The following is a 27,553-nucleotide window of genomic DNA, read 5'->3' on the forward strand; positions in this document are numbered from 1 at the left end:
TGCATATTAGCACAACCAGAATCAAATGGATTTCATGACAATAAGTTTAAATAGAAATATAGATGGAGGAAGCACGAACATAAATGAACCCCGGCAAAGGGCTTGCTACTAAGAAGGAACCGTTATTTTAACATCCAAAAATCGACTAAAAACTTTAAAATATTATCATAATTCATGTAAATAAATTACTAACCTTTAAAAAACAATGGTAAAGAACTATTAAAAAGTATACTATAAAATGGTCAGAGGAATTGAGTGAGGTATGAAATGACCAATGTAGGTCTAGATGGAAAATCAATAAAGGGACCAGATACCAATATCCTCATTTAAACCCCCTGGATGCAGTGTGTTTAATTTGTGTATCCAGGTTTCTTGCATTGACAAATCTTTAACCCTATCCCCCCCCTTCTATTTCTCTGTATATGATTAATACCTTTAAACAGTAGAGATGTGATGTAGTGCGTATTTTTAATGCACTATGAGCGTTGTGCGCTGTGTTTTTTGTGTATTTGTCTAGCCTTCTAGGGGGTGCTCTGGGCCATCCCCGTTACCACAGCTGCAGACGCTCCATCCTGCCTAATATTTAATAGGTCACGTAATTTATTTCCTTATTTTCACTGTATTATCACTTCACGTGTGTGATATTGTTTAATAGCTGCGCACTTTTCCCTCACTTTGTCACATACTTTTGACTGTGCCTTCGAATTTCAGAATGAAATATGCAATAAGCTATCAGGACTAAAATGTAATAAAATTCTGTATTTCAGGGGCCATTCCACGCTTTGTCTACCTCTGATCTGTGAAACATATTTGTGATGTAGTAAACCTACTGATCCTGGCAGAGGTCATGATCCCTTCTAAATGACCAACACGATAGCTCTTCATAGATATAGTTTGCACCTGAGCATGTAGGAACTCAGACATTTCTTCTTTGCATGTTGTGGATTGAACATCAAGACTCTCTTCTTCAAAAGCCTGCACTCCTCTTATAGATCACTCTAATCTCCATCCATACCCTGCTCAGCACTGTATCCTTTCTGCTCCACTTGTCTCAACCATTTTTATATCTTAAAGCTGCAGACCAAGCAATATCCTACATGGTTTTTATTTATTTTTTTAAGAAATCAGTTCTGTACTATGTGAAAATACGTGTAGCATTTAAAAAAAAACAACAACTCTGAATTACATTTTTAATATATGTAACAAGCCTTTTTTGTTTCTATAGCAACCATTTACAAAGTTACACTGACTTTAGAACAGGAGCGCGCAAACTTCCTGCACTGCGACCCCCCTGCCTGCTCTTCGTGTCGCGCGCCCCCCCCCCCCTGCGGCATCAAATGATGTCTCAGGGTCATGTGATGTCATAGGACCCACAGCATCATTTGACACGCGTCTCCATGGCAACTTGGCCCCGCAGTGTCATTTGACGCCACATTGCCATGGAGAAGAGGACATGAAAGCCGGATATGTGAGCCACGCCCCCCCCCCACCAAAAAAATTCGCGCCCCCAGTTTGCGCACCGCTGCTTTAGAATACTCCTCTGCAGTCATTTAGTGAACCCCCGAGCCGAACCTTCGTCGATCGATCACAGAACCGATCGATTGGCAACTTAGCTAATTACTTATCATTGTGTGGATAGTATTGCTGCGCATATTAACGGGGGGGGAAATCAAATAATAATATTTTTTTTAAAGGGCAGCTTGGATTGCAGCTTTAGGCTTTTTCCCCTTACTCCCCCTATCCCTGCCATCTAAATGTGGCACACATTTAATAAAATTAATTGAATTGCTCGTATCATAAGACTAGCGTAAAAAGAAAGAGACAATTTACAGGACTCTCTTTAAAGGGGGAAAATAAAGCATGTCTTGATTTTCCTAGTAAATATGCACAGAAACGCAACTATAACATTTTTACTGTACAATAAATATTGGTACACAAAGCATGCGATATAAGTTAACACCACAGTAAAAAAGAAAGTCTTAAAAAAATGAAAAACACCCATGGTTTGTAGATTTACAATCCAGGGTGGATTAAATATAATGTAAAAATAACAGCTCAAATTGTAAGAAAATATAACTTTCATTACTCGATCTGTCCAATAATAATGAGCTGTGAATGAAACACCTTCCGCTTATTCTCTCCTCCCCAATAGAATGGGTTAGTGCAGCAATCTTTCAATATCGCGTGTATTAGAACAGCGGTGCTCAACTCCTCAAGCTCTCCTCCCCCACCCCCCAGCCAACAGGTAAGGCTTCAGCACAGGTGGCTAAATCAGAGGCTCAGTCTTCAACAGAGTCTCGGATTGAGCCATTTGTGCTGAAGCAGGGATATCCTGAAAACCTGACCTGTTGGGGAGGGTCCTAAGGACTGGAGTTGCGCACCCCCTGTATTAGAAGATTGCAATCACCTAACAAAATAAAAAGCGTTAAAATGCACCTCAGCCTGTTATGATACTTATAAGAAGTCATGAAAAAAACCACTAAAAGCATTTTTCTTTTTAAATAGCATAAAAATAACATTTCGGTCCACCTCTCCAGCTGAAACTTTAGCTTGGTAAAGCACATTATGATGTCGTCCGGCATTGTTAAATATACTTTGCCACTGGTCAGTGCCTCTCGATCCACCTGGCGAATCCCAATGCTGGACTCGTCAACAATTTCATGAACATAGTGTCAATTCTAACACAACAAAGACGGTTTAGCAGCACATTTTTTTTTTGCTATGGATATTAAAAAGCAAGCCGTCTTCTCCCCTCACTACAAGCTTCAGAGATGCCCCACGATGCTAAATATTTCCAAGTGGCAGGCGATATACACAACGCATGTCCATATACGACACACAGAAATGCTACATTACGAATGCAAGACCTCTCTACTGTGATGCAAGCAGATCTTCCCCATAGCTTAGCAATAGAAACATCAAAATACACTGGCAATGCGTAATGAAGCTGCTGGTGAACCTCTCTAGCGTTGAAGACGCCATTGCAAGACCCTCCAGCACCGAAGGATAACATTTGTTGCCGGGAACTCATTGCTGGGATGTTAGTGGCGGTTTAGACATGATTTGCAGACCCCATCTGGACCAGGAGATCGGTTTACTGGGTACCATTTGTACCCATTTATTGTTGCTCCTTTGAAATGATTATTCAAAGGCCCACTCCGCTAGCCACTGCTCACACACCGCTCGCTGCTGCTCAGTCTCTTCACGCTGCTCTTGCCGTGCTGGATTCCCCTTTTCCGGTGCTTTATTCTGCCTCTTGCTTTCCGACGCCTGCACCTTGGCTTTGAGGCTTTTGATGGACTCGCTCAGCTGGTGCACAGTGTCGCGGGGTGTCCAGTTAAGATCCACGCCTGGCTGGAAGGGATCAGGAGCTGTGGCCTCTATGAGCTCACGGTCAGTGGGGATGTGCAGGTAGTAAGCATGCAGCATCATTCTGTAAGGGTCACTGTCCTTCTTAAAGCTGTAGGTGAAGTCTCCCACTATAGGATATCCCAGCGCGCTGCAGTGAACTCTCAGTTGGTGCGTCCTACCTGGAACAATACAAAAGAGGGTACATTTTATATTTCTATATACAAATTTGGCCCAAGAGGGGTCAAAAAAGCCCTACAATATGCACTTGCTGAAGGGCGAGTGCATATCTTAGGGCTTTTTTGACCCCTCAGGCCATATTTGTATATAGAGTTGTATTTCTCTTATGTTGCAAATTACATATATAGGTTTCATTACATTTTCAAGTATAAGGTTGAGCGGTTGAGTCACTCTGTTGGTTTATAATACATTTTATATTTGCAAATACAGATTTGTGTAATGCAGAATAAACCCATAAATCAGCTGCCTGGCCGAATTCCTAGAAATTATATCGTATGCCAACAGCTTTTGCCACGTACCGGTCAGCGGCTGCAGCAACACTTTGGTGACTGGATCCCCACTGTACAACCCGTGTTCCAGAACAATGAGATTGGTCTGGCAGGACTTTGCATTCTCACATCCTGCAGACAGCCACAAGTGACAAGAAAAGGGCATTAGGTAAATCAAAAATGGAGTGTGTATACATGTGAAATCCATGACAAAGTCGGAATAATACATTCTCCTTCTTAAATGAAATGACACTTAACACCTCTGCTGCCAGTGGAGACAATATAATGTGTCTGTAGGTCTCTCCAGAAGCAAAGAGTTAAAGCTGCAGTTCAAGCTACCGTTTAAAAATATATATATTTTTTTTTTCCCATTCAATATGTGCATCAATACAATCTGCACACTGACAAATGATTAGCTAAGCTGCAGCTCGATCCGTTCTCCTGTAATCGATTGCTTGCTCCGGGTTATTTAATTCAGTTCTTGCACAGCATTCTGGGCAATGTGATCCTGGAATATGATTGACTGGGCAGTTACTAGATACAATTGGTGCACTGCTAGAGAGAGGGCGGGGCTCAAGAGCCAGAGCCTATCAGAAGGGGAAGGGGGCTATCATTTTGGAAATGCTTCCTACATTAAAAACATTAAAAATGTCTTTAAAACTTTTTTTTTTAAATGTATTAAATGCTAGAAATATTTTCTCATAGTACAGAACTGATTTATTTAAAAAAATGTAGGATATTGCTTGAACTGCTGCTTTAAAACTGACAATAAAGTAATAGCAGCTTTGTCAGTATAATGATACAAAGAAGCAGTTCTCAGACAACTTGCAATCTTGTGATATATTTTGCTGCTAAACGAAAAAAAAATAATGACCAAGCTTTTTAACGAGGCAACACATATACACATTTGATGCATACAGTACTTCTTGTTCTGACTTGTAAGTTTGTACCTCTCTCACAAATTATCAATTGTCGTCTTCAACAACATGTACAGTGAAAAAGCATCCATCAAAATAGAACAAATACATGCACTGTTCAACAGTATCATTCATCAGCATATAAAGCAACACAGGAAGAGCACGCACAGAAAGAAGTCTGCTGTGTTTTTATAAACACACAATCACCAACATCACCATCCTCATGACATCATTGGGGCTCACCTTCAGTCCCTTCAACACACATCATGTGGGTGAGTCCTTCTGTTGTGTTTTTGCCTATGGCCAAGGTGACAGTCATACAATTCTCCGTCACTGTGCCTCTGACCTGCAGATAAAATTATAGACTCACTGCGGACCACATGGGAAGAGTAGCAAACTGCAGCAGGCGGACACTTCTTGTACATTAGAAGAAAGCATTCCAAACCCAGCTGTGGCGACCCTACGTCCTATTTTTGGTCTTTGGAGAAAACATTTTTTTTTGTGGTGGTCGTGTGACTCCTATGACTTGGGAGAACAAACACAGCACAAAGGAATAAAAGAAACGGTCTGCATTTAATGGGGCAGGACACCGTTACAAAATACCTTTATACGGGTGAGTACAGTGTGATGTTATCTATACATATCAAAAGTATTGGCATTACCAGTGCTAGATAAGCTTTGGTCACCGTGCGCTCCTTGAAGCACTTGTACGCCCTTCCAGCTGCTTCTTTGTTGAGGGCCACACACAGGGCACCGCTGGTTGAGAAATCCAGCTGATGGCAGAACCTGGCAGATACACAGGTATTGCAAATAAACCCAACACAATGCAGTGATATCTCAAACACCGCAAGTTTGGATCACAGTAAGACTAGTGACGATTACTCACCATTTCCCTCCGATTTATTTTATGCCAGGAATATTTCAAGACTAAGTCTAGCAAGTGTCATAATGTTGATAAAGTCTGTGATACTGTATTTCATTTTCAGTTTTACTGATAAGGTCTGTGTAATTAAACACTTAATAAAGAAAGCAAAAGTGGGCTACAGAGCCATTCACTACATGGATATTCTGATTTCCAAGCCCTGCAGTGGGTAGGATGAGCGTAGTGATACAGACACCCACACACTGCACGGTTACCCACCTGAACCCATAATAGGTGCCAGGGTCTGCCAGCTCAGGGAACATGCGCTTCAGCTGGCTCTGGACCGTCAACGTTTCATACCACATCTTGCTGTCGATACGAATGTCCCAGTGCTTGTTAACTACCAGGAAGTCGGGGCTCTGGTACAGGATGGAGAGGTTCTCAATGCTTCCGGGCTCCATACCAAAAACTGAGAGGAATGAATAAAAACAGTTTTACCTTTGTCTGGGAAACCATCTTGGATTTGCACACCCCCATGGTGTTGGCCACACCCCCATTTATTTACTCACCCCATGAAAACGAGGTTACAACTTAAATGAAGGCTCTCTAGGTATTGTTCACTAAATATCAATAGCCATTCACATTTTTTCGTGGGCATTAATAATGAACTGAAATTGACAATTGTTTACATTTATTGTAGTTGGATGAACAAGCCGCTTTGTTCACAAAAGGAAGGTGCAATTTTAACAAGTATTAGGGTGACACATACAGGACACACCGTGACGCAAAGAAAATATTTTGATGGGTGTAAAAAGCTCAACTATGAGAATGAAAACTATGTTACTCTTTAGTTAGATAAAGGGTGGTTAGATTTGGTTAATGCTACTGTATATTACTGCAGTGCTCAGCAGGAATACTCCATAAAATATATCTAACCAGGATCTTAACAGCTCTGCACCGCGGCCAACCCCATTCATACAACCCTTTAGCGACGTCCAAACATCAGAGCCCTTGCCTTCATACCCCACTATATATATCCAGGGCCGACGAGAGGGGACGTTGGTACAAATTACCGGGGTCTGGAAGGGGGCTCCGGGCCCGACTATGTTGCATAGGTTTTTGTCTATCTCGGTAGTATCGTTATTTGTCACTCCTTGCTGCTGCCGCCACCCTCCTTCTCAACCGCAGTGTCAAATGACATCATGACGTCGCGTTACCATGGCAACGTGCCGCCGTTCGACGTCACGTTGGTGACGTCTGCAGCATCAATTGACGCAGCGGTTCAGATGGATTAGGGCGGCAGCAAGGAGGCAACTGCCACAGCTAAGGCTGCGGCCAGGCAGGGAGTGAGCACGCTGGCGATCATGCGTGGTGACGTCATGTGCTATGCTTGGCCATGCTTTTTGCAGGCCAGCTAGTTGCGCGTGGGGGTGGAGGAGGGGCGTGACCATGACGTCACGGACCTGGTTCGCCCTCATTGGGCGAACCGCTCACGTGACACGCAAGTGAGCGGCATAATCAAATGTGCTTGCTTCGGCAAGCAGCTAAGCACCGTGCATGCGCATGCGCAGGCGTTCGCTCACGGTGGCCACACAAATTGCAGCAATATGTTTTATCTCGGCCAGCGCGAGCGCACACGCCCGCTCAGCGTCACCCTGGACGAAGCCTAAGTGCGGGAGAAAAGGGAGCTGCTGGGGTAGCCCGGAATTTTTTTCACCTGGGGCCAAACCCACTCTTGGCGTTCCTGTATATAGTTCCTGTATATACCCTGCCATGTATGCCCTCTATATATACTCTCAGCGATTCATGCCCTCTATATATATTCAGCCATTCATATATATATATATATATATATATATATATATATATATATATATATATTGCCCCTCATGCCCCTGTATGTATACCCTGCCCCTCATGCCCCTGTATATACACCTGCCCCTGTAAATATACATCCTGCCCCACATGCCCATATATACCACCTGCCCCTGTATATACACCCTACCCCTCATGCCCCTGTATATACACCCTACCCCTCATGCCCCTGTATATATACCCTGTCCCTAAAGCCCATGTATATATACCCTTCCCTTCATGCCCATGTATATATACCCTTCCCTTCATGCCTCTGTATATATACCCTTCATGCCCCTGTATATACACCCTGCCCCCTCATGCCCCTGTATATACGCCCTGCCCCTCACAACCCTATATGTATACCCTGCCCCTCATGACCCTGTATATATATATACCCTGCTGACGCTGAGCTCTTGCCAGTCAGACCACGCGTCCCCAGAACTGCAGACAGTATCCGCGAGACTGCAAAACATCAAACAGAGGCCAATAGGAAGCCGGCTCCGTCAGAGCAGCCAATAGGAAGGCGAGCTCGAGTCTCTGACGTCAGTAAGCAATATCACCCGGAAGTGGATACAAAGTATACAGTAGGATTGGCGCGCGAATTCTGCAGAGCTGAGTGACCCTGGGCAGGGACCCCGACATTCACCAGGGACCCCGAGACCCACCAGGGACACCCGGGATTTTCCGTGCGCGCGGGACCCTCAGCACCCAGGGACCTACCGGGGACAGGGACCCCAGCACCCCCAGATTTTTTTCTGTGCACCGGGGACACTGAGCGCTGCATGAGCACCGTGCGCCTGGGATAGGATGAACTGCGCCTCGGTAACGTGCGCCGACTCCAGCAGGGAGTAACCGGGGCCGTGTGAGTGACAGTTCCGGGCACCATGGATGATGAGTACGAACTGTACGGGGTGGACGAGGACTTCGAGAGCCAGTTCGCCTCGGAGCTGGAGGTGCTGGCCGAGCTGCAAGGTGAGAGGGGCCGGGAGAAGCGCTCAGCCCAGAGGGGTCACTGACAGATCTGAGAATACAGCTATTTCATGTATTATACTGTCACCGCTCATCTGACTGTATCAAGGGAATATAAGGACAGTGTTTGGGGTGGTAAACACAAGAAGTAGCAACGCCCCCTATTTGCGTTTGAATGTTTTTTTTAATTAATCTTTGGGCTATATATATATAATTATTTATTATTATTGTAACGGGTATTCCACCCCACCCAATCACATATATAGTGTGGGTGAGTAGAACATGCAGTGTTACCGGTGTGGTGCGTATACCTGTAGGCTCACAGGAGGGCTGAGCTTCCGCCACTGGGAACCTGGGGCAATTATACTAGGGGTAACCACTTACTCAATAGGTGCAGCGCCTCCACCTGCGATGGCTCCCACCAGAGAGGGAGTGGATCCTCGCAGGACAAACTCAATGATCACATACACAATGGGGTATAATAACTAAGGACTTTACTAACATGTAATACGACACATCACATTCATAATATAACCTGTGTCCCTCTCAGGAGGAGACACTAACCGTGACGTCTCGCAGGACGATTCCCCAACACTAGGTGATCCCACCCAGTGTCCAAAGAACCCCACCCAATGTCCCACACTCTTGCAGAGAATCAATGGGTGACTGCGCAGTCACTATTAAGCTAAGGGCCCGGTGGTGCACTTAGAACTGTAGATACCTGCCGAGCACTCCAGTGCTCGGATCAGCAACGCTTCACAAAGGGTCAGACGCGTGATGAATCCGTCTGATCCTATCCTGGCGATATTCTCTGTGACCCCCAACGTGGGTCCGAACTCCTTCACTGGAACCGCAGCATCTGCTGAGTCCCTCACTAACACAATAGCAACATGACACATACTACACTATAGGCGTCCCTATAACACAGCATCCTTAAGTGGCTTAAGGGTCAATCTCCTAGGGCCTTCGGGGTTGCCTATCCTATATAGGTAGGTCTTGTACCCTCCCTACTCATAATACGGGCCCTGGGCCATGGATCCCCGGACTGGTTACCGCTATGAACCCCCCCCCAGTTGCCTCGTACTACGCGCAACGCCGCCCTGGGCTATAGCTCCCCGGATTGGTTACCGCTATGAAACCCCCCCAGTGGCCTCGCCACTCGCAACACGGACCCTGGGCTATGGCTCCCCGGACTGGTTACCGCTATGAAACCCCCCAGCTGTCTCGTGCCACTAACTTACAACAGGACCCTGGGCTATGGCTCCCCGGATTGGTTACCGCTATGAAACCCCCCCAGTTGTCCTTATCTTCCCTGCTGTTCCCCAGTGCCAACTAAAGTAAGTGACAGGTTCCCTAACCTGAGGGCTGTCCCTGGCAACACTCACACTACTGGGGACTCAGGGCTATATTGGGCCAAGGGGGTGCTGGCCTAGTACAGGGAGTCCCTCGCTCCTGTACCCTACCTCCTTCCCTTGACTGCTCCTTCCTCTGACTGACCACGTAGCTGCAAGCCCGCCAAATGTATCCACTTGCTCTCCTGGCAGTCCTGCAGCCCTATTGGCTCCTATGAGGCACCTGGTGCCTCCCTCGCTAAGCACTATGGGAATTGTAGTCCCTGGGCGCCTGTAATAACATTGGGGCCGCGTGCGTGCCTTTCCTATGCCTGCACTAGCTCCTAATGGCCGCCGCCATCTCTCCCTACCTCTCGCGCTACTCTCCTGGTTGGCTCCTACACTCGCGCGATCTTCTGCGCATGCGCGACTATCTCGGGCCGCCGGGGACTCTCTGCGCATGCGCGAACCGGCGCAACATGGCGGCGCCCTGTGCAAGAGCCGCCGGAGATCTCCTGCACTCCGGCGAGCTCCCTCCTCGGCCCCCACCCTCCTGAATGGCCGTCGGGTCTGCCGCTTGCCGCTGGCAGTACCCGACAGCGTCCGTGACCACGGAGGCGCCCGGGGGGGTCGCAGGGGGAAAAAGATGACCTGGCTACATTATTATTATTATTATTTTTTAATATATAATTGTTGAGTGGGGAAAATGACACCTCCCAAATACTTTTTGAAGATGCGCCAAGGTAGTCCAGACTCCAAAGTGTTAATGTGGCAAATGGCGCTTGTCGGAGAATTAGTTGATGAAGTAACGGTAGTTGTGCCAAGCATAATTTGCCTATTCTATATACACTGTACGTATTGATCAAATGTCCAGTTATCACTATTACATCAATAGTCTCTTCATAAGGGGGACAAGCAAACTGGGTCCTGAGGTCCTTAGCGGCTGTCGGACACCAGGTAGATGCTGTAGTGACCATAGCTCACGACCTCCATGTTTTCTGAGTTTCTTGGTTTGATCTCCCAATTTTTTTCTCTCTGCAGACGACGCACCTTCTCGTTCCCGTCCCAAGACCTCGCAGTACCGCAGCAAACTTTCCTTTGAAGAAGCGATTTCCTCTGGGGATCATGTCCAGAGCACGGCCAACAGCAAACCTATCTGGGATAGCAATGGTGACTCTGATGCCCAGTGCAATGCCAGTAACCCGAAAAAGCGAGATGCCAGCTTCCTACATTACTCAGAGGACGACAAGTTATCTGAAAGCTTCCTTGACCAAGAGCCTACCCGAAGTATGTTCTTTTTGCTTATTTCTACGCTGTCCGTTTTTATCCCTTTACACTGATTGTGATATTAGTTACCAACTGCAAATTTAATTTCTTGCAAAACATAGACTGTGTATCAAAGTATACATTTCTAAAATACTACTTGGCAAAATAGTGATGAATGGCACCATTCATTTTGATCATATGGTGTTCCAAAGTTGAGAAGGAACCAAAGCAAAGGATTCTGGCTGCTTATGCTCATGAGCTTTCATACTCCACTATGCTGTTTCTCCAACTCTTGTTATTTATGAAGCCTATGGCTACTGCCCCAGTGGTCACGGGTGCCGGAGCGCCTGAAGGCGTGTGCACCCGTTTCATCCACGACATGTGGTCTGCTAGCAGAAATGGAGAGCTACAGTGGGGGAGGGGTTTGGGCATGACGTTACGCGGCTGGTTCCCCTCATTGGCTGAACCACCTTTGTGACGTGGCCAATGCTCGGCCGCCGCTCCAAAGGACAAAAATCTTGTCTTTTGGCCAAGGCGGTCACGCCTCGCGGCTTGTGCGCGCGCATGCCGACTGGGGCCTGCCCCATGGAGGGCTGTGCCTTGTGTGCGGCGCGCACGCCATCGCGTGCGCAGCTGTGGACACTGGGGACCTAGCCTACTCTTCTGATTCTTCCATTATCTGTACCTCTGTAATAGAATAGGTGTCTGCTTTTGAGCTCAATGAGGCCTTCATCTTTTCTTCTAACTTCACTTAGGCCAACACTATCCCATTTAATCTTTTCAAGTTCGTCATCCAGTGCTGCTTCACTGGAGAGAGTGGCAGGTGTAGGGAGCCATATTGAGGATTTGAATGAAAGCTTTAGTTTAACCTCCGGAGATTCTTGGCACCCTCTGCCTTCATGTCTTCTTCCTGAATGCCATTTCCTTAGCTCACCTGGGCTTTAAAATGCAGTGGTGAAGTAGTGAATGGACAATCAGTTTTATCCCCTTTTCTTCCTTAGCGCCCAAGCGGCCGAGAGTCGAAGCCGTTAAAAAGTTGGACTTTGCAGACGATGACTCCTCTGGGAACGGCGCGGCGATAAGCGATGATATCACACCTCCGCCATCCCCCGATTATTCCCGGAAGAAAAAAGGAAGGTCTGACTCATGTTTTATTTCGCCACAGTAAAAGCAGTGCCCTGAAGCGTTGCGCCAATTCTCTTCTGTTGGGTTGCATGCTTGTAAAAATGACCTCTAACTTTCTATTTGTCAGACTTCTTTCTTGTGTATATAGGACTACAAAAATAACGATTCCAGCGCTCCTACCAAATAGGCTAAAATAATATAGTGATCTCATGAATAAGGGTTATTTCGTTAAACCCTTTGGCCAAAGCATTATTAGCCTGCAGCCCCGTCAAGGCATAACCAAATTTGCAGGTACCTACTGTACACTGAATATATGTAATTATTGTCCCATGGACTAGTGAAAAAATGTAAGAGCCCTGAAGGGGTTAAATAAAGCATATGCTTTTGTGAGTAGTGCAATTAAAATCTGGCCAAAGCCAGTATCATGGTTGCCTTACTATAGAGGTAAACTGTGGGTGCACAAATTCCCTGGTGTGAATATAATAAAACTTACACATTTCTTTCTGTCAGCCTTATACATTCACCTACTCTTCAATGGAGGGTGATGTACAGGTTGGCACTGAGGTGTATTATACCTGCACTAATTGGAAAATTGGTAGGGGCTTGTTTATAGGACTGACATTGTGTGGTCCTGGGAAGTGCTTACCAACTATGGGGTCTATGTATCGGGACAATTTTTGTGCAAAACTAGGGCATTTTCACCAATATTCCTCCATATGCCCCAGCTTGTTCCATGGAGAGTGTCAGTAAGAGTACACAGATTATAATGTGATGTATCACATTCTGCGTCTCTGCCCCAGCTTGCACCTTGGGGAGGAGTTGGGGGGAGTTACATGGTGCACAGATTATAATGAGATGTATCACATTCTGCGTCTCTGCCCCAGTTTGCACCTTGGGGAGAGTCAGTAGGAGGAGTTGGGGGAGTTACATGGTGCACAGATTATAATGAGATGTATCACATTCTGCGTCTCTGCCCCAGTTTGCACCTTGGGGAGAGTCAGTAGGAGGAGTTGGGGGGAGTTACGTGGGGCACAGATTATAATGAAATGTAGCACATTCTGCGTCTCTGCCCCAGCTTGCACCTTGGGGAGAGTCAGTAGGAGGAGTTGGGGGGAGTTACATGGTGCACAGATCATGAAATATATCACATTCTGTGTCTCTGTCCCCCACTCTTTGACTTTTTTATTTGCTCCTCTCAAAATCCTCCACATCTGAAGCTGTGCAAGTAACACCCTGCATCAGATGTAGGAAAAGGTTCTTGCATACGCTGCACCTCTGCTCCAAAAAAACAGCTGTGTGTCTAAATACACCTTCCTCTACCTTGATGCATGATCAACCAAATATTTGGTGCCTGATGCATAGGTTGATGAAGTGATTTCCCCAATGTTACAAGTAGAGCTGAACCTAGTACAGGCATACCCCGCTTTAAGTACACTCACTTTAAGGACACTCGCGAGTAAGTACATATCGCCCAATAGGCAAACGGCAGCTCACGCATGCGCCTGTCAGCACGTCCTGAACAGCAATACTGGCTCCCTACCTGTACCAAAGCTGTGCGCAAGCAGGGAGACTATAGAGTCTGTTACAAATGCGTTATTTACATCAGTTATGCACATATATGATGATTGCAGTACAGTACATGCATCGATAAGTGGGAAACGGGTAGTGCTTCACTTTAAGTACATTTTCGCTTTACATACATGCTCCGGTCCCATTGCGTATGTTAATGCGGGGTATGCCTGTACAAGTTAGATTCACTGGGTTCTTACCACAAATCTATTCCAGCAGCCCATAGCGCCTGCTTCATGCTTTTATTTGACATTTGTATCCTCGTCCAACTCCCTACTAGAGCAGAGGCGTTAAGGTTCTTCTATTGCCTGTCATCTATGTAACTGGGGACTTGTGTTGGCAGGGATACAACATTTCTGAACCTCGATGTCCTAGAGGTCAGCGACATGGCTCCTCTGCAGGTGACCCCCACCGAAGCGGAGCACAAGCGCGTGCTGACACGTCCCCCTGTGCTGGAGGATTACATCCATGTGACGTCCAGTGATGGGTCCAGGGTCTACATGGCTCTGAGGGAGGAGCAGCAGGGGGCTGGAACTGAGGTGAGCCGCTGGACGGTGGTACTGCCAGTATTGCCCTTATTGGTTCACTTCACTTGATGAGCCATTAATATTAATAATAATTTGTCGAATGTTTGTAGAGCACAATGTGTGGTGCTTTGTGCATTGGCGATCAGTGCAATGTTGCTACAATGTAACCAAGATACAAGTCGATAATGACTTCTACTAACTCTTATGGCGCTGATTTGCACAATCAGGTTTCCCACTTACAGTACGAGGCCAGTTCTCTCCCTAATATACCAGCGCGGGCAATGAGTGTTTGTAAAATCCCTGCCCTGGAGAGCTTGAAGTCCAGTCCTTTGCAACGCAGAGACACAAAGTAAATCAGTGAGACGCCAGGGCTTATTCTTTGTTCTGTTTTATAGCCGGCAAAGAAACAGAAACCTCTGCTTACTGCATTGTTCAGCTCGTTTGTTTTGTAACTCTGTTATCCATTCCCTTTCGAGGACATGTGCGCGCTCTTAAAGTGATGTTGCAATGTGAAGCTGGTTTAGCACGGGCCTTAATGAAGATTTTCCTGAGGGGAGGAGGTGTGTGTGTGTGTGTGTATATATATCACCTGCAGCATTGTTTCATCCCCAACAGATCTCCAAGCATGGGGGTTTTAACTGGAACGGTGATCGTCAACTGAATCTCCTCGGGGTGCCCTTCTCATACTTGAAGGAGCAGGTTGCTGATGAGGTAATGTCTGTCTGTGCGGTGTCCTGTTAAAGGAGCATTTAAAAAATAAAAAAATTCCCCCTAGGTGCGGTACGGGGGCACGGGGTCTCTAGAGGTTAACCATATTAATTTCAGCTCTGGGGATCGCCTGTATCCGTAGGTCATGCTGGTATCGCGCAGGACCCCCCCCCATATTGCGTGCCCAGCCGGGGCTGCTACTGGCGTGACCTACGGAGGTAAGTATCTCGGGAGCAGGGGAACCTCGGAGCTGAAATTAATGCCGTTCAGCTCCAGAGACCCCCTGCTTCCCACCTCACACAGAGCGAAAACACCCCTAGGGAGAAAAGCACCTTTAAGGAAACCTTTCCATGGATTCTAATGCTCTAGTGCAGGGGTGACCAACTCCAAAACTCAAAGGCCACCAACAGGTCAGGTTTTAAATGGCACCGATTTGGACCGCCATCAAGCAGGCCCTGCCTGTATCATTATATTTTTTGTGGATTCTTAAACATACAATACACTTTGACCCTTTGAAGCTCTGTTATGTTGGAATGGCTGCAGCGTTGGGGCATAATTTAGTGTCTATTGGGTCCTTTTCGTTCTGTTCTGCCGGGGAGAGAATAGGCTTTCCAGGCTCTGAACTAATAGACCATGATTTATAAAGCAATGATCACAAGGCTAAGTGGTCGAAGGTGTATGTGTGAACTACCTTGTCACTCTGTGTGTGTGGCGGCCTGTACTTACTGATCTATTTTCCCTTCCAGCGTCGCCGGCAGGTTTTAGAGGAGTCCCAGCGTCTTACGGAAATGCTGAATAGGTGGGTGTTCTGCAGATAACTCTATCGTAGGAAGGCAGCGGGCACTTGTGGAATGAAGATCAGGTTTCTTTATTGAACATACACAATCCTCCGACGCGTTTCAGTCACAGCTGGCACCGAAACGCATAGGAGGAATATGTATATTCAATAAAGAAACTTTTTCTTCGACTTAAGGAGTGCCCGGCCTTCCTACTATTTGAAGTCACTCTAAAATGAGATGTACCCATTTTACCCACAGTGCTCTGCAATTCTTTTGTTCTGGTACAGTGAGCACAATAGAGTGCGAACAACAAAAAACCTTTTCTGCAGATAACTCCCAGGGCAGGATTTCCAAGCACCTTGCGGGTCCTTAGGAATAGGTAGTATAGGGTGGGGGAGTATTCATTTTCAAGGGGAAAGTAAGGTAAATAATTCTTCTGTAGCCTGAATCTTCATATGGGGAGGGGGAGGGGTGCGCGTATTAACACCTCTGCCAGTAGCATCACGTTTGGGAGACCATTATCAAAGAAAATCTGAATCGAGCTTCCAAGACGTATGCTTCAGAGCTTAATAAGAATTTCCTTCAAAATCTTTTTTTTTTGTTTTTTTTTCACTCTTGATGCCCTTTTTAACGAGTTTGAATGTATTGAGCTTCCTTGTGTTGCTATAGCAACCATCTAGAAAAGCACAGCACTGCCTCTTGAAATAGGCGGCCATATTAAGTGCCCCGGGAAGCAGGATCTCTGCAGATTGATCGGCAGCTTAGATAATGGCATTTGCCTTAAAGGTATAGAAGTGCTGCATTTATTCAAATAAAACTGGCAAGATGAAACGCCCGTTTCCAAATCGGGGTAAAAAAAAAAATTCTGTTGTAATAACCATTATGTATGTATGTCCTTTACTTATATAGCACCATCCAGGTACACAGCGCGTCACAGCAGTAATACACGGGACATAATAATATAACACATAATGGGAATAAGCACTTCGGGCATAAAAGTAACATTAGGGACCAGTGTCCCTGCCCCGAAGAGCTTACAATCTAAGTTAAGAGAATGCGGCCTCTTGATGTGTTCACATTGTTCCGATTCTACTTGCAGGTTTCCTGAAGATAAATCTTCCAGATACTTTTTGCTCAGTTAATAACACTTGGTACATAGTTACGTAGCAGATTAGGTTGAAAAAAGACACGTCCATCAAGTTAAACCTATGCTACATTTAGACAGATACTTTATCCTATATCTATACTTATTGATCCAGAGGAAGGCAAGCAAAAAACCCCTGTGTCATATCATCCAATGATATCTCATAAGGGGAAAAATTAAGATTTTAATCTTTATCAGAAACCCAAAAAGGACTTTTTTTTTTTTTAATTATTATTATTTTTATGTAAATATCTGTGGTCATTTACGCAGTAATATGTTATCAGGCTTATTTTTCATTTTAGCCAAATTAACGACGACTTTGGGGAGACTGAGGAGCTCGTCACCGCTGCAGGAGAAGAGGAGGATGGAGAGGAGGCATCGTCTCACTGCCTGTGGGTGGACCGCTTCACGCCGAGGCATTACACGGAGCTGCTCAGCGATGATGTAGGCATGCGCGCTTCTCGTCATGCGTCGCAGAAACTGTTCAGAATTCTTTCCTACTTCTGCAAAACCTCCGCGACTCTTTCCTGTGCCCTGAAAAATACCATCACTGCAGTAGGGTGCAGTTATTGGTTAATATTATGTTTATTTTTTTTATAAAGGTATCTTCTCTCTTATATAATTTATAGATCATTACAAAGTACATACAGTCTTAGTAAGCTTAAAACCAAAAGCCCCTGCAGGGGTATGTGTGTCATTTGGAGTGCTACTGTATAAAATTAGAGACAGAGGCCCCAACGCAACATCCAATATGACAAATTATTTAGTACATTGACATGTATTTTTATCTATATTCTTTCTAAATATGGGTAATTTAGTGAAAATCTTTGGCCGAAATTATCAGTTGTGAGATTAAATTATTTGGGCCAAAGTATAGAACTAATTGACCCCTCTTTATGAAGAAAGAATATAGATAAAATACATACCATTACAAAGTAACCCACTTTTCCAGCCCTTTCTAGATAATTTCAGTGGAAAACCTATACTTAAAGAACAATGCAAATGTAGGGCTTCATATCCTCAAGGTAGCACATGTTGGAAAGCGTTGCATGTCTGAGTTGGGGGTTGTGGTTCTCGGGCTTAAATTCCCCACAATCTATCTTTGAAGATAAAGTGAAATCTCCACCCCCTTCCCTACAGTCTTATAATGACTGTATTTCAATACTTTGATCCAGTACGTCTCTCCATCTCCCTCCCCCCGCCCCGAGTGTTCCATGATCTCTCTCTCATCCTCCGCAGTACACAAACCGCTGCCTGCTGAAATGGCTGAAGCTTTGGGACAAAGTGGTTTTTGGAAAGGAGAAAGCTGTGAAGAAACCTAAGGCGAGCGCGGAAGCGCCCCCCAACTCCAAATTCCAGAAGGAGCAGCAGGGCAAGTGGAAGACCAAAGCTCAGATTACAGAGGAGATTCTGGAGGCCGAACTGGACCAGCACAACCGACCCAAAAACAGGGTAAATGTGGCTTAAAAGCTTTAGCATGTGCACTGCTCAATAAAATTAAGCGGGGCTTGACGGAAATGGCTTAACCGAAATTGCAGGCTTCTCTGGCATCAAAAGGACCAAAATCAGAATAATTTTGGCCTTTGCAAGTGGAATAATCTGATGGTAACCAAGCCCCTGCAGTTCCAGGAAGCAGAATACGTGAATAAGTTGAGAGCAGTGAATTCGACCCCCCCCCCCCCCCGACCTTGAAAACATCTTTAGTTCTGAATCATCTTTACCCTTATTTTTTTCCCAGGTTGCATTGCTCTGTGGCCCCCCTGGCCTGGGAAAGACCACATTGGCACATGTGATTGTCAAGCATGCTGGGTACAACGTGGTGGAAATGAATGCCAGGTGAGCCATACTGCCTGTGATGGCATAACACTGTCCCCCTCAGCCAGGTCGGATCCAAGCACAATCTGCAACTTGGTTACGTTCTACTTTCCACTGGAAGTGCTGTATCCTGTAGCATGCAAATAACCGCGCCATATGCCTGTGTTATCTTGTTGCATGGCTTAACACGGGTTGGGCAACTCCAGTCCTCAAGGGCCACCAATAAGTTAGGTGTTAAGGATGTCCCTGCTTCAGCACAGGTGGCTCAATCAGTGGCTAAGGCAGAGGCTGCTTCAGCACAGGTGGCTCAAAGAGCCTGCTTCAGCACAGGTGGCTCAGTCAAAGACTGAGCCACTGATTGGCTCACTGAGCCACCTGGGCTGAAGCAGGCTCTTTGAGCCACCTGTGCTGAAGCAGCCTCTGTCTTAGCCACTGATTGAGCTACCTGTGCTGAAGCTGGGATGTCCTGAACACCTGGCTTTTGAGGACTGGAGTTGCCCACCCCTGGGTTCACCTCTCAAAGGAAACCTTACTAGCTGTTGTAACGCGATACTGTTTTTGTGAGTAACTTGGTACTACGACGTGTTCATCTATGATGTCTCCGTGTACATTGGTATTGGCCCGTTTGAACTCGAGGCGCTTCTAACATTTTGTGTTTTCACCTCCAAGCGATGACCGGAGCCCCGAGCTGTTCAAAACCCGCATCGAAGCCGCGACTCAGATGAAATCTGTTTTGGGCGCCAACGAGCGACCCAACTGTCTGATCATAGACGAGATCGATGGGGCGCCGACAGTAAGTCTGAAAAACAGGGCATGGTTTGGGGGATGACCAGTATGATGATGAACATATAACATGGGCACTGTACCGATTTTATATCTTTTACTGTGTCCAAACCACAAAGCAGCGGGTACACCTCCAACAAACTGGCATATATTGGCAAGTGCACGCATCATTGGAAATAAACCTATATCTTACCCAAATCAATGCATCGGATCAAAGAAAGAGGCAGCACAGTGCAGGTGAGTGAAGCAAAAATCAACATCACCCTGATGAAGGTTCTGCTTTTGGAACCGAAACGTTGGATTTGGGGGCGATGCACTATTTTCAATTCGCTCCCCTGCAATGTGCTGCCTCTTTCTTTGCTCCAGTGCGCGCGCGTGCGCGTATGTGTGTGTTTTACTATAGCTATATGTTTTTTTGCACTTTCTTAGGAATAGTAGTTTATACTGTGTGTGTTTTGCTGCGGGGGGTCTAATAAAATGATATTGCAGCTGGCCCTGGGATCTAAGCCATATTGTTCCAGGCATAGGGTTTTTACGACATGCAACTCGGTATGTTAACTGCATGTGTTACCTGGACCAGGGCCGGCTCGCTGGCGGTGCCATCGGTGTCCCTGCGCCCGGGCCCCGCGCTCTTCCCCGGGCCCCGCGCTCTTCCCCGGGCCCCATTTATGTGTTGAATAAACCACCACCACATTTAAACTGTGATTACCAGAGTTAGGCCGGGGGAGAGCTAAGGGCCACTTAGTGCCGTCGTCGCCTCCTGCTACCACGTGGTGTCGCCTTGATGTGAGGGCAGGAAAGAGGCCCCGCACGTCACGGGATGTTGCGTCAAGGCGTTGCGTTGTCACGTGGTATCCAGAGGAGATGTCGGCTCCGGAGATGGGAAGAGGCCCACCCGCCATACTTCCTGCCTGGAGCATGTCCCGGTCCATGCTGCCGAGGTTCTTTCCAGTGCATCAGAACCGTAGCAATAACATTGAGCAGTGAAGGGGAGGCTGCATGTTCGCAGGGTCTGCTTCCCACTCCGGTGGTTTTCCTTCATCCATCTCCCTTGCCCAGGTCTCCATCAACATGCTGCTGAATTTGGTCAACCGTAAAGACGCCAAGGAAACGGAGTCAGGGAGCGAGGCCGCAGGAGCCAAGAGGAAGAAGAAGGAAGGGGGCCTTATTCTGCGGCCCATCATCTGTATCTGCAATGACCAGTTAGTAGTCCTGAGATGAGACACGGGGGGGATGTTATCTTGGCAGAGGCAGTGTCTGTCCTGTCTGTCTATTCTCCCTCTCAGATGGATATGCTGCACATTTCCTTCAAAATACTCTGCAGATACTTTTCTGGCAGGAACAGGGTTAATGTCCATGTGTATTTTGTTCTTTTTTTTAATGACTGCAATACAGATTGCAGGAAGTAGACACTGAATTCTCAGCATAGAATGGGTCTGGAAACCTTAAAGCAGCACAATCATTTGCACTTTGCTTTTCCTTTTTTTTAGTTATGGGATTAAAGCCGGGGGTCTCTGGACCAGAACTGTGTTCGTTTCACCCCTCGGGGACCCCCTGCTTCCGGTCTCTCTGCATGCAGGTAGCAGTTCCGACGGGGCTTTTTGGGGCTAACATAATGGCGGCTGTAAATGTCCCACTTCACACCAGCCCATAGGAAGCAGTGACGTCCTCCCTTACGACTTCCTATTGACCCACGTGGCGTGGGACATTTTAAACAGCAGAGAGACACACCGGCACCCTTTACTGAGGTAAGTGTCTCTAGAATCAGGGGGCGCCCGGAGCTGAAATTAATGCAGTTTCGCTCCGGAGACCTAAAACAACAAAGCAAACTGTCATTTGTTGTGCTGCTTTAAAGGATCAGTTCCCCCTACATAAAAAAAAAGCTGGGGTTAGAAAAATGTTTTTAATGAACCGTACTCATTTTAGTTCTAGTGCTCCCTTTCTTCCCGGGATATTTACCGGGTCCTCCATTCCAGGGGAATGAAAATGGAGCTTTAAATCTCCCTCTGGCCAATAAGAATCTGACATATCAGCGTCGCTGCTTGCTATTGGCCCCGTATGATGCTGGGGGGATTTAAACCTCCAGTGGCTCGCCTGCTCCCCGCCCGTGCTGAAAAAGAGGGGCATATAATTTGTAAGACTCCTTCCTTTTTTCTTTTTTTTTTCAAAACTGAGCCACCTGTGTTGAATTAGGGACTGAATGAGGCCCCTGTGCTAAAACAGGCTTTGAATGAGCCCCCTGTGCTAAAACAGGGACTGAATGAGCCCCCTGTGCTGAATGAGGGACTGAATGAGCCACCTGTGCTAAAACAGGGACTGAATGAGCCACCTGTGCTAAAACAGGGACTGAATGAGCCACCTGTGCTAAAACAGGGACTGAATGAGCCCCCTGTGCTGAAGCAGGGATATCCTTAACGGCAGAGAGGGGGGGACTTTTTCTTTTTCCCTTGCACTGGGGCTCACCGCTGACTTGTTCCACCCTGGCTCCTACATTATTTCAAGTAATTGAAATAATAATCCCCACTGTCTGTGCGCACTCAACCCTGTGGCTGTGTGTGACACTTTCTCCCCCCCACATCCCCTCCCTCTCTCTCTCACTTCTCTTGGCGCCCCCCCCCCCCACCTCCCCTCTCTCGCTTCTCTTCCCCCCTCCTCTCTCTCTCTTTCTCTTCCCCTTTCCCCCCCATTCATTTACAGGTACGTCCCATCCTTACGGCAGCTGAGACAGCAAGCTTTCATGTTGATTTTCCCGCAGACCCTGCCCTCCAGGCTGGTGCAAAGGTTGTATGAGGTCAGTGCAAATAGCATACACATTCGTAGCCGCCTCTCCCATGCCTACATTTACAGCATCAGAAATGGGTATTATTCAGATGGTGACGTTGGAGGAAGCCACATCTACATGTAATTCTATTCCGTGGTCCTGTCTGAATCCCGTGTTTATCATCGGCAAATGGTTACTAGTCCCGATACACTAGTTAAAGAAGCAACTTCCACACAGTTGTAATCCTTTCTGCTTCTCTGGTCAATCCCAATGACTGTCATTAATGCATGGTTTGCCATTTCTAATTGTGGTATGCAATATTAAGCATTAAACCATTTATTTGTGACAGAATAATAATCATTGCGTTTCTACACCAACTGGTTAACATTAATCAGACAATGTAATGAAGTAAATACAAAATAACCAGGGGTAGGATTGTGCTTTCACATCAGAAAGGGTTAAGTGAGCAGCTGTGCATTAGTGAGACAATGACACAGATGTGCGTGGTTGAAGTGTTTTGTATCTAGGTTACCCTGTGCCCCCGGGGGAGGCTCTCGCTAATGAACCCGTGTTTGCCTCAATATGTTGATCCTGAGCACACCAAGTGATCCCCCAGCACCCGGCTAACGGCAAGTCGCCAGCTCAGTTAATTTTAGGTTGGGAGAAAGCACAAACCCATTACCGCCCGTCGGGCTGTGCCTGAGAAATCAACTTTATATATGGGGGGTGGCTGCAAAAATGTTTCATGGCAGAGTCCTTTTAACTTTGTTGCAGAGTAATACACCTACTGTAGGCTGGCAGTCAAGAAGATGCGATGCAGAACATCGCGCCCAAACTGACGGCAACTGCCATTCAAGATGGGGTGCGATGTCCCACATGGTGACTTCATGGCTCTACTTTTGGGCCGCCTTATCTATACGCTGAAGTGGCCGTTCAGTCCAATCTTGGCCATAAATCGCCATTGGAGTCTATGGTGATTTCCGTCCTAAACCTGCCCGAATGCCGCCATTGGGCGTGTATATAATTGCCCCCTTGACGGCACTGGCCTTTGTTAATGACTTCAGCGAAGTAATTGGAGAGAGCGCTGTGACTGCTCAGGGAGGTCCCTGTTACCTACACATTATGAGCTGCGTGATGCTGGGATTCATGGTGTTCATCAGGGCAGATTTATGGGCGTCCGCATGGGGGGGGGGGGTGTGTGTGTGTGTGTGTGTGTGTGTGTGTGTGTGTGTGTGTGGTGTCACGCTCGCCTGTGGCAGCAGAGATTTCTCTCCTGATGGCAGGGGCGCGGCCGTGACGTCACGGAGCTGGTTCGCCCTCATTGGGCGAACCGCTCACGTGACCCGGCCATCGCGCAGCAAAGACAAACAAGTTTGTCTCTCCATGCATCCGTCGCCTCGGCACTCACATGCGCGCACTGTGCACATGAGCATTGGCCTCCATTGGTTTGATTTTGACGCAGGTGACGTCGGAACCACTATGGACGCAGCCTTGGGGAGCCTGATCCAGCGTTAATTCCTATTTACTTGACTCGGGGTAAACGCGGGATAAGATGCACTAGCCCCATACCTGCGCTTGGTGAGTCCGCCCCGTAGTACCTTCCAATCGCGCAGTTGAGCATAAACATTATACATTTTAGCTATTTGTATATAAAAAAAAATTCATAACAGATTGCAAGCTCTGCAGGGCAGGAGACTTCTTTCTCCCAATATTTCATTCTTTTTTTTCTTACTTATTTATACAATTCCTCTAATATACCTTTAATCTAAATACAATATACAATCCATAAGTGTTATATTAGTTTTATTAAATAAAGCCGAATTGTTTTCGATAACGTGGAATACATGTGATGTTCCATTCGATGCAGACTTGCTGTAACAATGAGCCTGTTCCAGCACGGAGCTCCTTGCGTGTCCGTGTGTGATGGGCGTTTTGTCTTCTGTAGATCACCGTTAATCGGGAAATGAAGGCAGATAGCAGCGCTCTCATGGCCTTGTGTGAGAAGGCGGAGAATGACATCAGATCCTGTATCAATACACTGCAGGTACGTGCTGGGATTTCATATGGGAAGATTAGCCCGGTTCATGGAAATAGAATATCTTATACTATATTAGTGAAAGCACTGTATGCCTGCCTGCCTGCCTGCCTGCCTGCCTGCCTGCCTGCCTGCCTGCCTGCCTGCCTGCCTGCCTGGATGTCCGGTGTCCCTAGGGGAAATCTGATTGGTCCCTTGGCCCGCCCCCGCACACCTCTCATTGGCCTGAGGCGGAGTGACGGGCCAAAGGACACACAGGGACACAAACACAGGGACACACACACACACAGGGACACACACACACAGGGACACACACACACAGGGACACACACACACAGGGACACACACACAGGGACACACACACACACACACACAGGGACACACACACACACAGGGACACACACACACACACACACACAGGGACACACACACACACACACACACAGGGACACACACAGTAGGGGGGTGTGTACATTAGCAGCATGTATAACCCGGGGGGTGGGGCTCACATACCCGCCGGTCCCGGAGCCTCCGCCTCTTCCTCCCCGAACATCAGCATCCACACCCGCGCGCACCTCCTCCTCTCCCCGTGTTTCCCGCGCTTTCAGCCCCCCCCCCCCCCGGCGCCGCTACAGTCAGCGGGGGAGCGAGTGCCCGGGACACAGCGGGGGAGCGGCCACAACAAGCTGCCTCCCGCCTCAGATCCACGTGGGACCTTCCGGACGGGTGAGTGAGCGGCCTTCACCTCCCCTCACCCCCCTTCACCCAACCCTCACCCCCCTTCACCTCCACCCCCTCCCCCCCCCGGCGCCGCTACAGTCAGCGGAGGAGCGAGCGCCCGGGACACAGCGGGGGAGCGGCCACAACAAGCTGCCTCCCGCCTCAGATCCACGTGGGAGCTTCCGGACGGCTGAGGGAGCGGCCGGACGGCTGAGTGAGCGGCCTTCACCTCCCCACACCCCCCTTCACCTCCCCTCACCCTCCCTTCACCCCCCCCCCTTCACCTCCCCTCCACCCCCCCCTTCACCTCCCCTCCACCCCCCTTCACCTCTCCTCCCCCCCCTTCACCTCCCCTCCACCCCCCCTTCACCTCCCCTCCACCCCCCCTTCACCTCCCCCCCACCCCCTTCACCTCCCCCCTTCGCACCACCTACCCCCCCTTCCCACCACCTCCCCCCCTTCCCACCACCTCCCCCCCCTTCCCACCACCCCACCCCCCCCTTCCCACCACCACCCCCCCTTCCCACCACCTCCACCACTTCCCCCCTCCTCCCTACCACCTCCCCCCCCTTCCCCCCTCCTCCCCCTTCACACCCCCTTCCCCCCTCCTCCCCACCACCTTCCCCCCTTCCCCCTTCCTCCCCACCTCCTCCCTACCACCTCCCCCCTTCCCACCACCTCCCCCCTCCTCCCCCCCTTCCCACCACCTCCCCCCCTTCCCACCACCTCCCCCCCCTTCCCACCACCTCCTTCCCACCACTTCCCCCCCTTCCCACCACTTCCCCCCTCCTCCCTACCACCTCCCCCCCCTTCCCCCCTCCTCCCCCCTTCCCCCCTCCTCCCCCCTTCCCACCACCTCCCCCCCTTCCCCCCTCCTCCCCACCACCTCCCCCCTCCTCCCCCCCTTCCCCCTTCCTCCCCACCACCCCCCCCCCTTCCCACCACCGCCCCCTTCCCACCACCCCCCCCTTCCCACCACCCCCCCCTTCCCACCACCTCCTTCCCACCACCTCCCCCCCTTCCCACCACCTCCCACCACCTCCCCCCCCTTCCCACCACCTCCCCCCCTTCCTCCCTCCTCCCCCCCTTCCCCCCTCCTCCCCCCCTTCCCCCTTCCTCCCCACCACCTCCCCCCTCCTCCCCACCTCCTCCCCCCTTCCCACCACCTCCTTCCCACCACCTCCCCCCCTTCCCACCACTTCCCCTCTCCTCCCCACCACCTCCCCCCCTTCCCCCCTTCCCACCACCTCCCCCCCCCTTCCCACCACCTCCCCCCCTTCCCCCCTCCTCCCCACCACCTCCCACCACCTCCCCCCCTTCCTCCCTCCTCCCCCCCTTCCCCCCTCCTCCCCCCCTTCCCCCCCTCCTCCCCACCTCCTCCCCCCTTCCCACCACCTCCTTCCCACCACCTCCCCCCCTTCCCACACACACATACAATGTATACACACACACACTATCCCCAGCACCACCACATCAGCACACCGGTATCCCATGCCCCCCCAGCACAATGGCATTCTCGGCTCCCCGCCATTCTCAGCCCCCATCAGCACCCACACATCGCCACCTTTGCACCTCCCCCATCGGCACACCCACATCCGCACCCCCACATCAGCACCAAACCCTCCCAAATCAGCACACCGATACAATCACCATCAGTACAGCCACAGCAGCACTACCACCGCACATGGGCCGCGTGGACCACTCCCCACCCAAATGCCACACCCACACCACAAACATCCCGGGCAACGCCGGGGCTCTCAGCTAGTATATGTATATAATAGGAAGCAGGCACACCGGGGCTTGGAGAAATAATAGCAAATGTATTTAAACATAGCAACGTTTCGCCTCACTCTGGAGCCTCTCAATACGTCTTGACAAAGGCTCCAGATTGAGCGGATATGTTTAAATACATTTGCTATTATTTCTCCGAGCCCCGGTGTGCCTGCTTCCTATTACCCTTTCATACTTCCCTTTGCAGTCTGCACCCAGGCAGTTAATTTAACTTTAGTGGAGCGAGCGCCTATACCTTTATTTAACTACATATACTGCTTATTGACAGTTTTTTTATTTTGTGTATGTGAACCATCAGTATTTGCCTACCTGTACATGCAGGACTACCTCACTCTGGCGATTTATAGATGGAGAGAGAGATTGATTGATTCATTAATGAAATTCTTGCATCTTGGGATTGCTTACTTTCTTTTCGTTGCCTCAGTAATTTCTCTGTTTTATCAGATATTTTCTTCTGTTTTTTGGTTCGCGATTCTCCCCCCTGTTGTGTCTGCGCTTTCAACTACAATCTTCATAAGTTCTTCACAATTGTTTGTTAAAGTGTCCTCGTGCATTTCAAGCAAGCGGGAGCGATTATTCCGTTCTACTTGGTCTCTGCTGTTCTTGAGGGTTTGGATGTTGATTTATCTTCTTTTCAACCAGTTTTTGCTTCTTTCCATTTTCCCATTCAGATGTAAAAAAAAACAATAGCCGGTTCAAGCTCAAGGACAAGCCCTAGGCTATAATAGCCACAAAGT

At 48.3% G+C, this 27,553-nt stretch overlaps 2 protein-coding genes across 3 annotated transcripts in view; one reads left to right on the plus strand and one right to left on the minus strand.

Annotated features, from left to right (window-relative positions):
- Window positions 1-1,896: 1,896 nt before the first annotated feature.
- On the minus strand, window positions 1,897-7,975 carry RPUSD1 (RNA pseudouridine synthase domain containing 1). Its single transcript, XM_075565773.1, has 6 exons — window positions 7,889-7,975; window positions 5,916-6,105; window positions 5,437-5,560; window positions 5,018-5,120; window positions 3,888-3,989; window positions 1,897-3,530 (listed from the first exon to the last, which is right to left on the minus strand). The coding sequence occupies exons 2-6, from the start codon at window positions 6,095-6,097 to the stop codon at window positions 3,142-3,144; spliced, it is 900 nt and encodes a 299-aa protein (XP_075421888.1). The 5' UTR covers window positions 6,098-6,105; window positions 7,889-7,975; the 3' UTR covers window positions 1,897-3,141.
- A 90-nt stretch (window positions 7,976-8,065) lies between these two features.
- CHTF18 (chromosome transmission fidelity factor 18) overlaps window positions 8,066-27,553 on the plus strand; it is a 39,232-nt gene continuing 19,744 nt past the window's right edge. For both annotated transcript variants that reach the window (XR_012787398.1, XM_075565774.1), the window contains exons 1-13: window positions 8,066-8,465; window positions 10,835-11,080; window positions 12,061-12,196; window positions 14,097-14,292; window positions 14,896-14,991; window positions 15,735-15,787; window positions 17,214-17,355; window positions 18,151-18,363; window positions 18,650-18,747; window positions 19,396-19,519; window positions 20,569-20,711; window positions 22,207-22,300; window positions 24,216-24,314. Coding sequence is in view for 1 of the 2 variants with exons in the window: in XM_075565774.1 (XP_075421889.1) it covers window positions 8,378-8,465; window positions 10,835-11,080; window positions 12,061-12,196; window positions 14,097-14,292; window positions 14,896-14,991; window positions 15,735-15,787; window positions 17,214-17,355; window positions 18,151-18,363; window positions 18,650-18,747; window positions 19,396-19,519; window positions 20,569-20,711; window positions 22,207-22,300; window positions 24,216-24,314 (1,728 nt within the window). In the remaining variant the exon portion in view is untranslated. The remainder of the gene's footprint in view (window positions 8,466-10,834; window positions 11,081-12,060; window positions 12,197-14,096; window positions 14,293-14,895; window positions 14,992-15,734; window positions 15,788-17,213; window positions 17,356-18,150; window positions 18,364-18,649; window positions 18,748-19,395; window positions 19,520-20,568; window positions 20,712-22,206; window positions 22,301-24,215; window positions 24,315-27,553) is intronic.

Source organism: Ascaphus truei, chromosome 11, assembly GCF_040206685.1.
Source record: "Ascaphus truei isolate aAscTru1 chromosome 11, aAscTru1.hap1, whole genome shotgun sequence".
NCBI classification, from domain to species: Eukaryota; Metazoa; Chordata; class Amphibia; order Anura; family Ascaphidae; genus Ascaphus; species Ascaphus truei.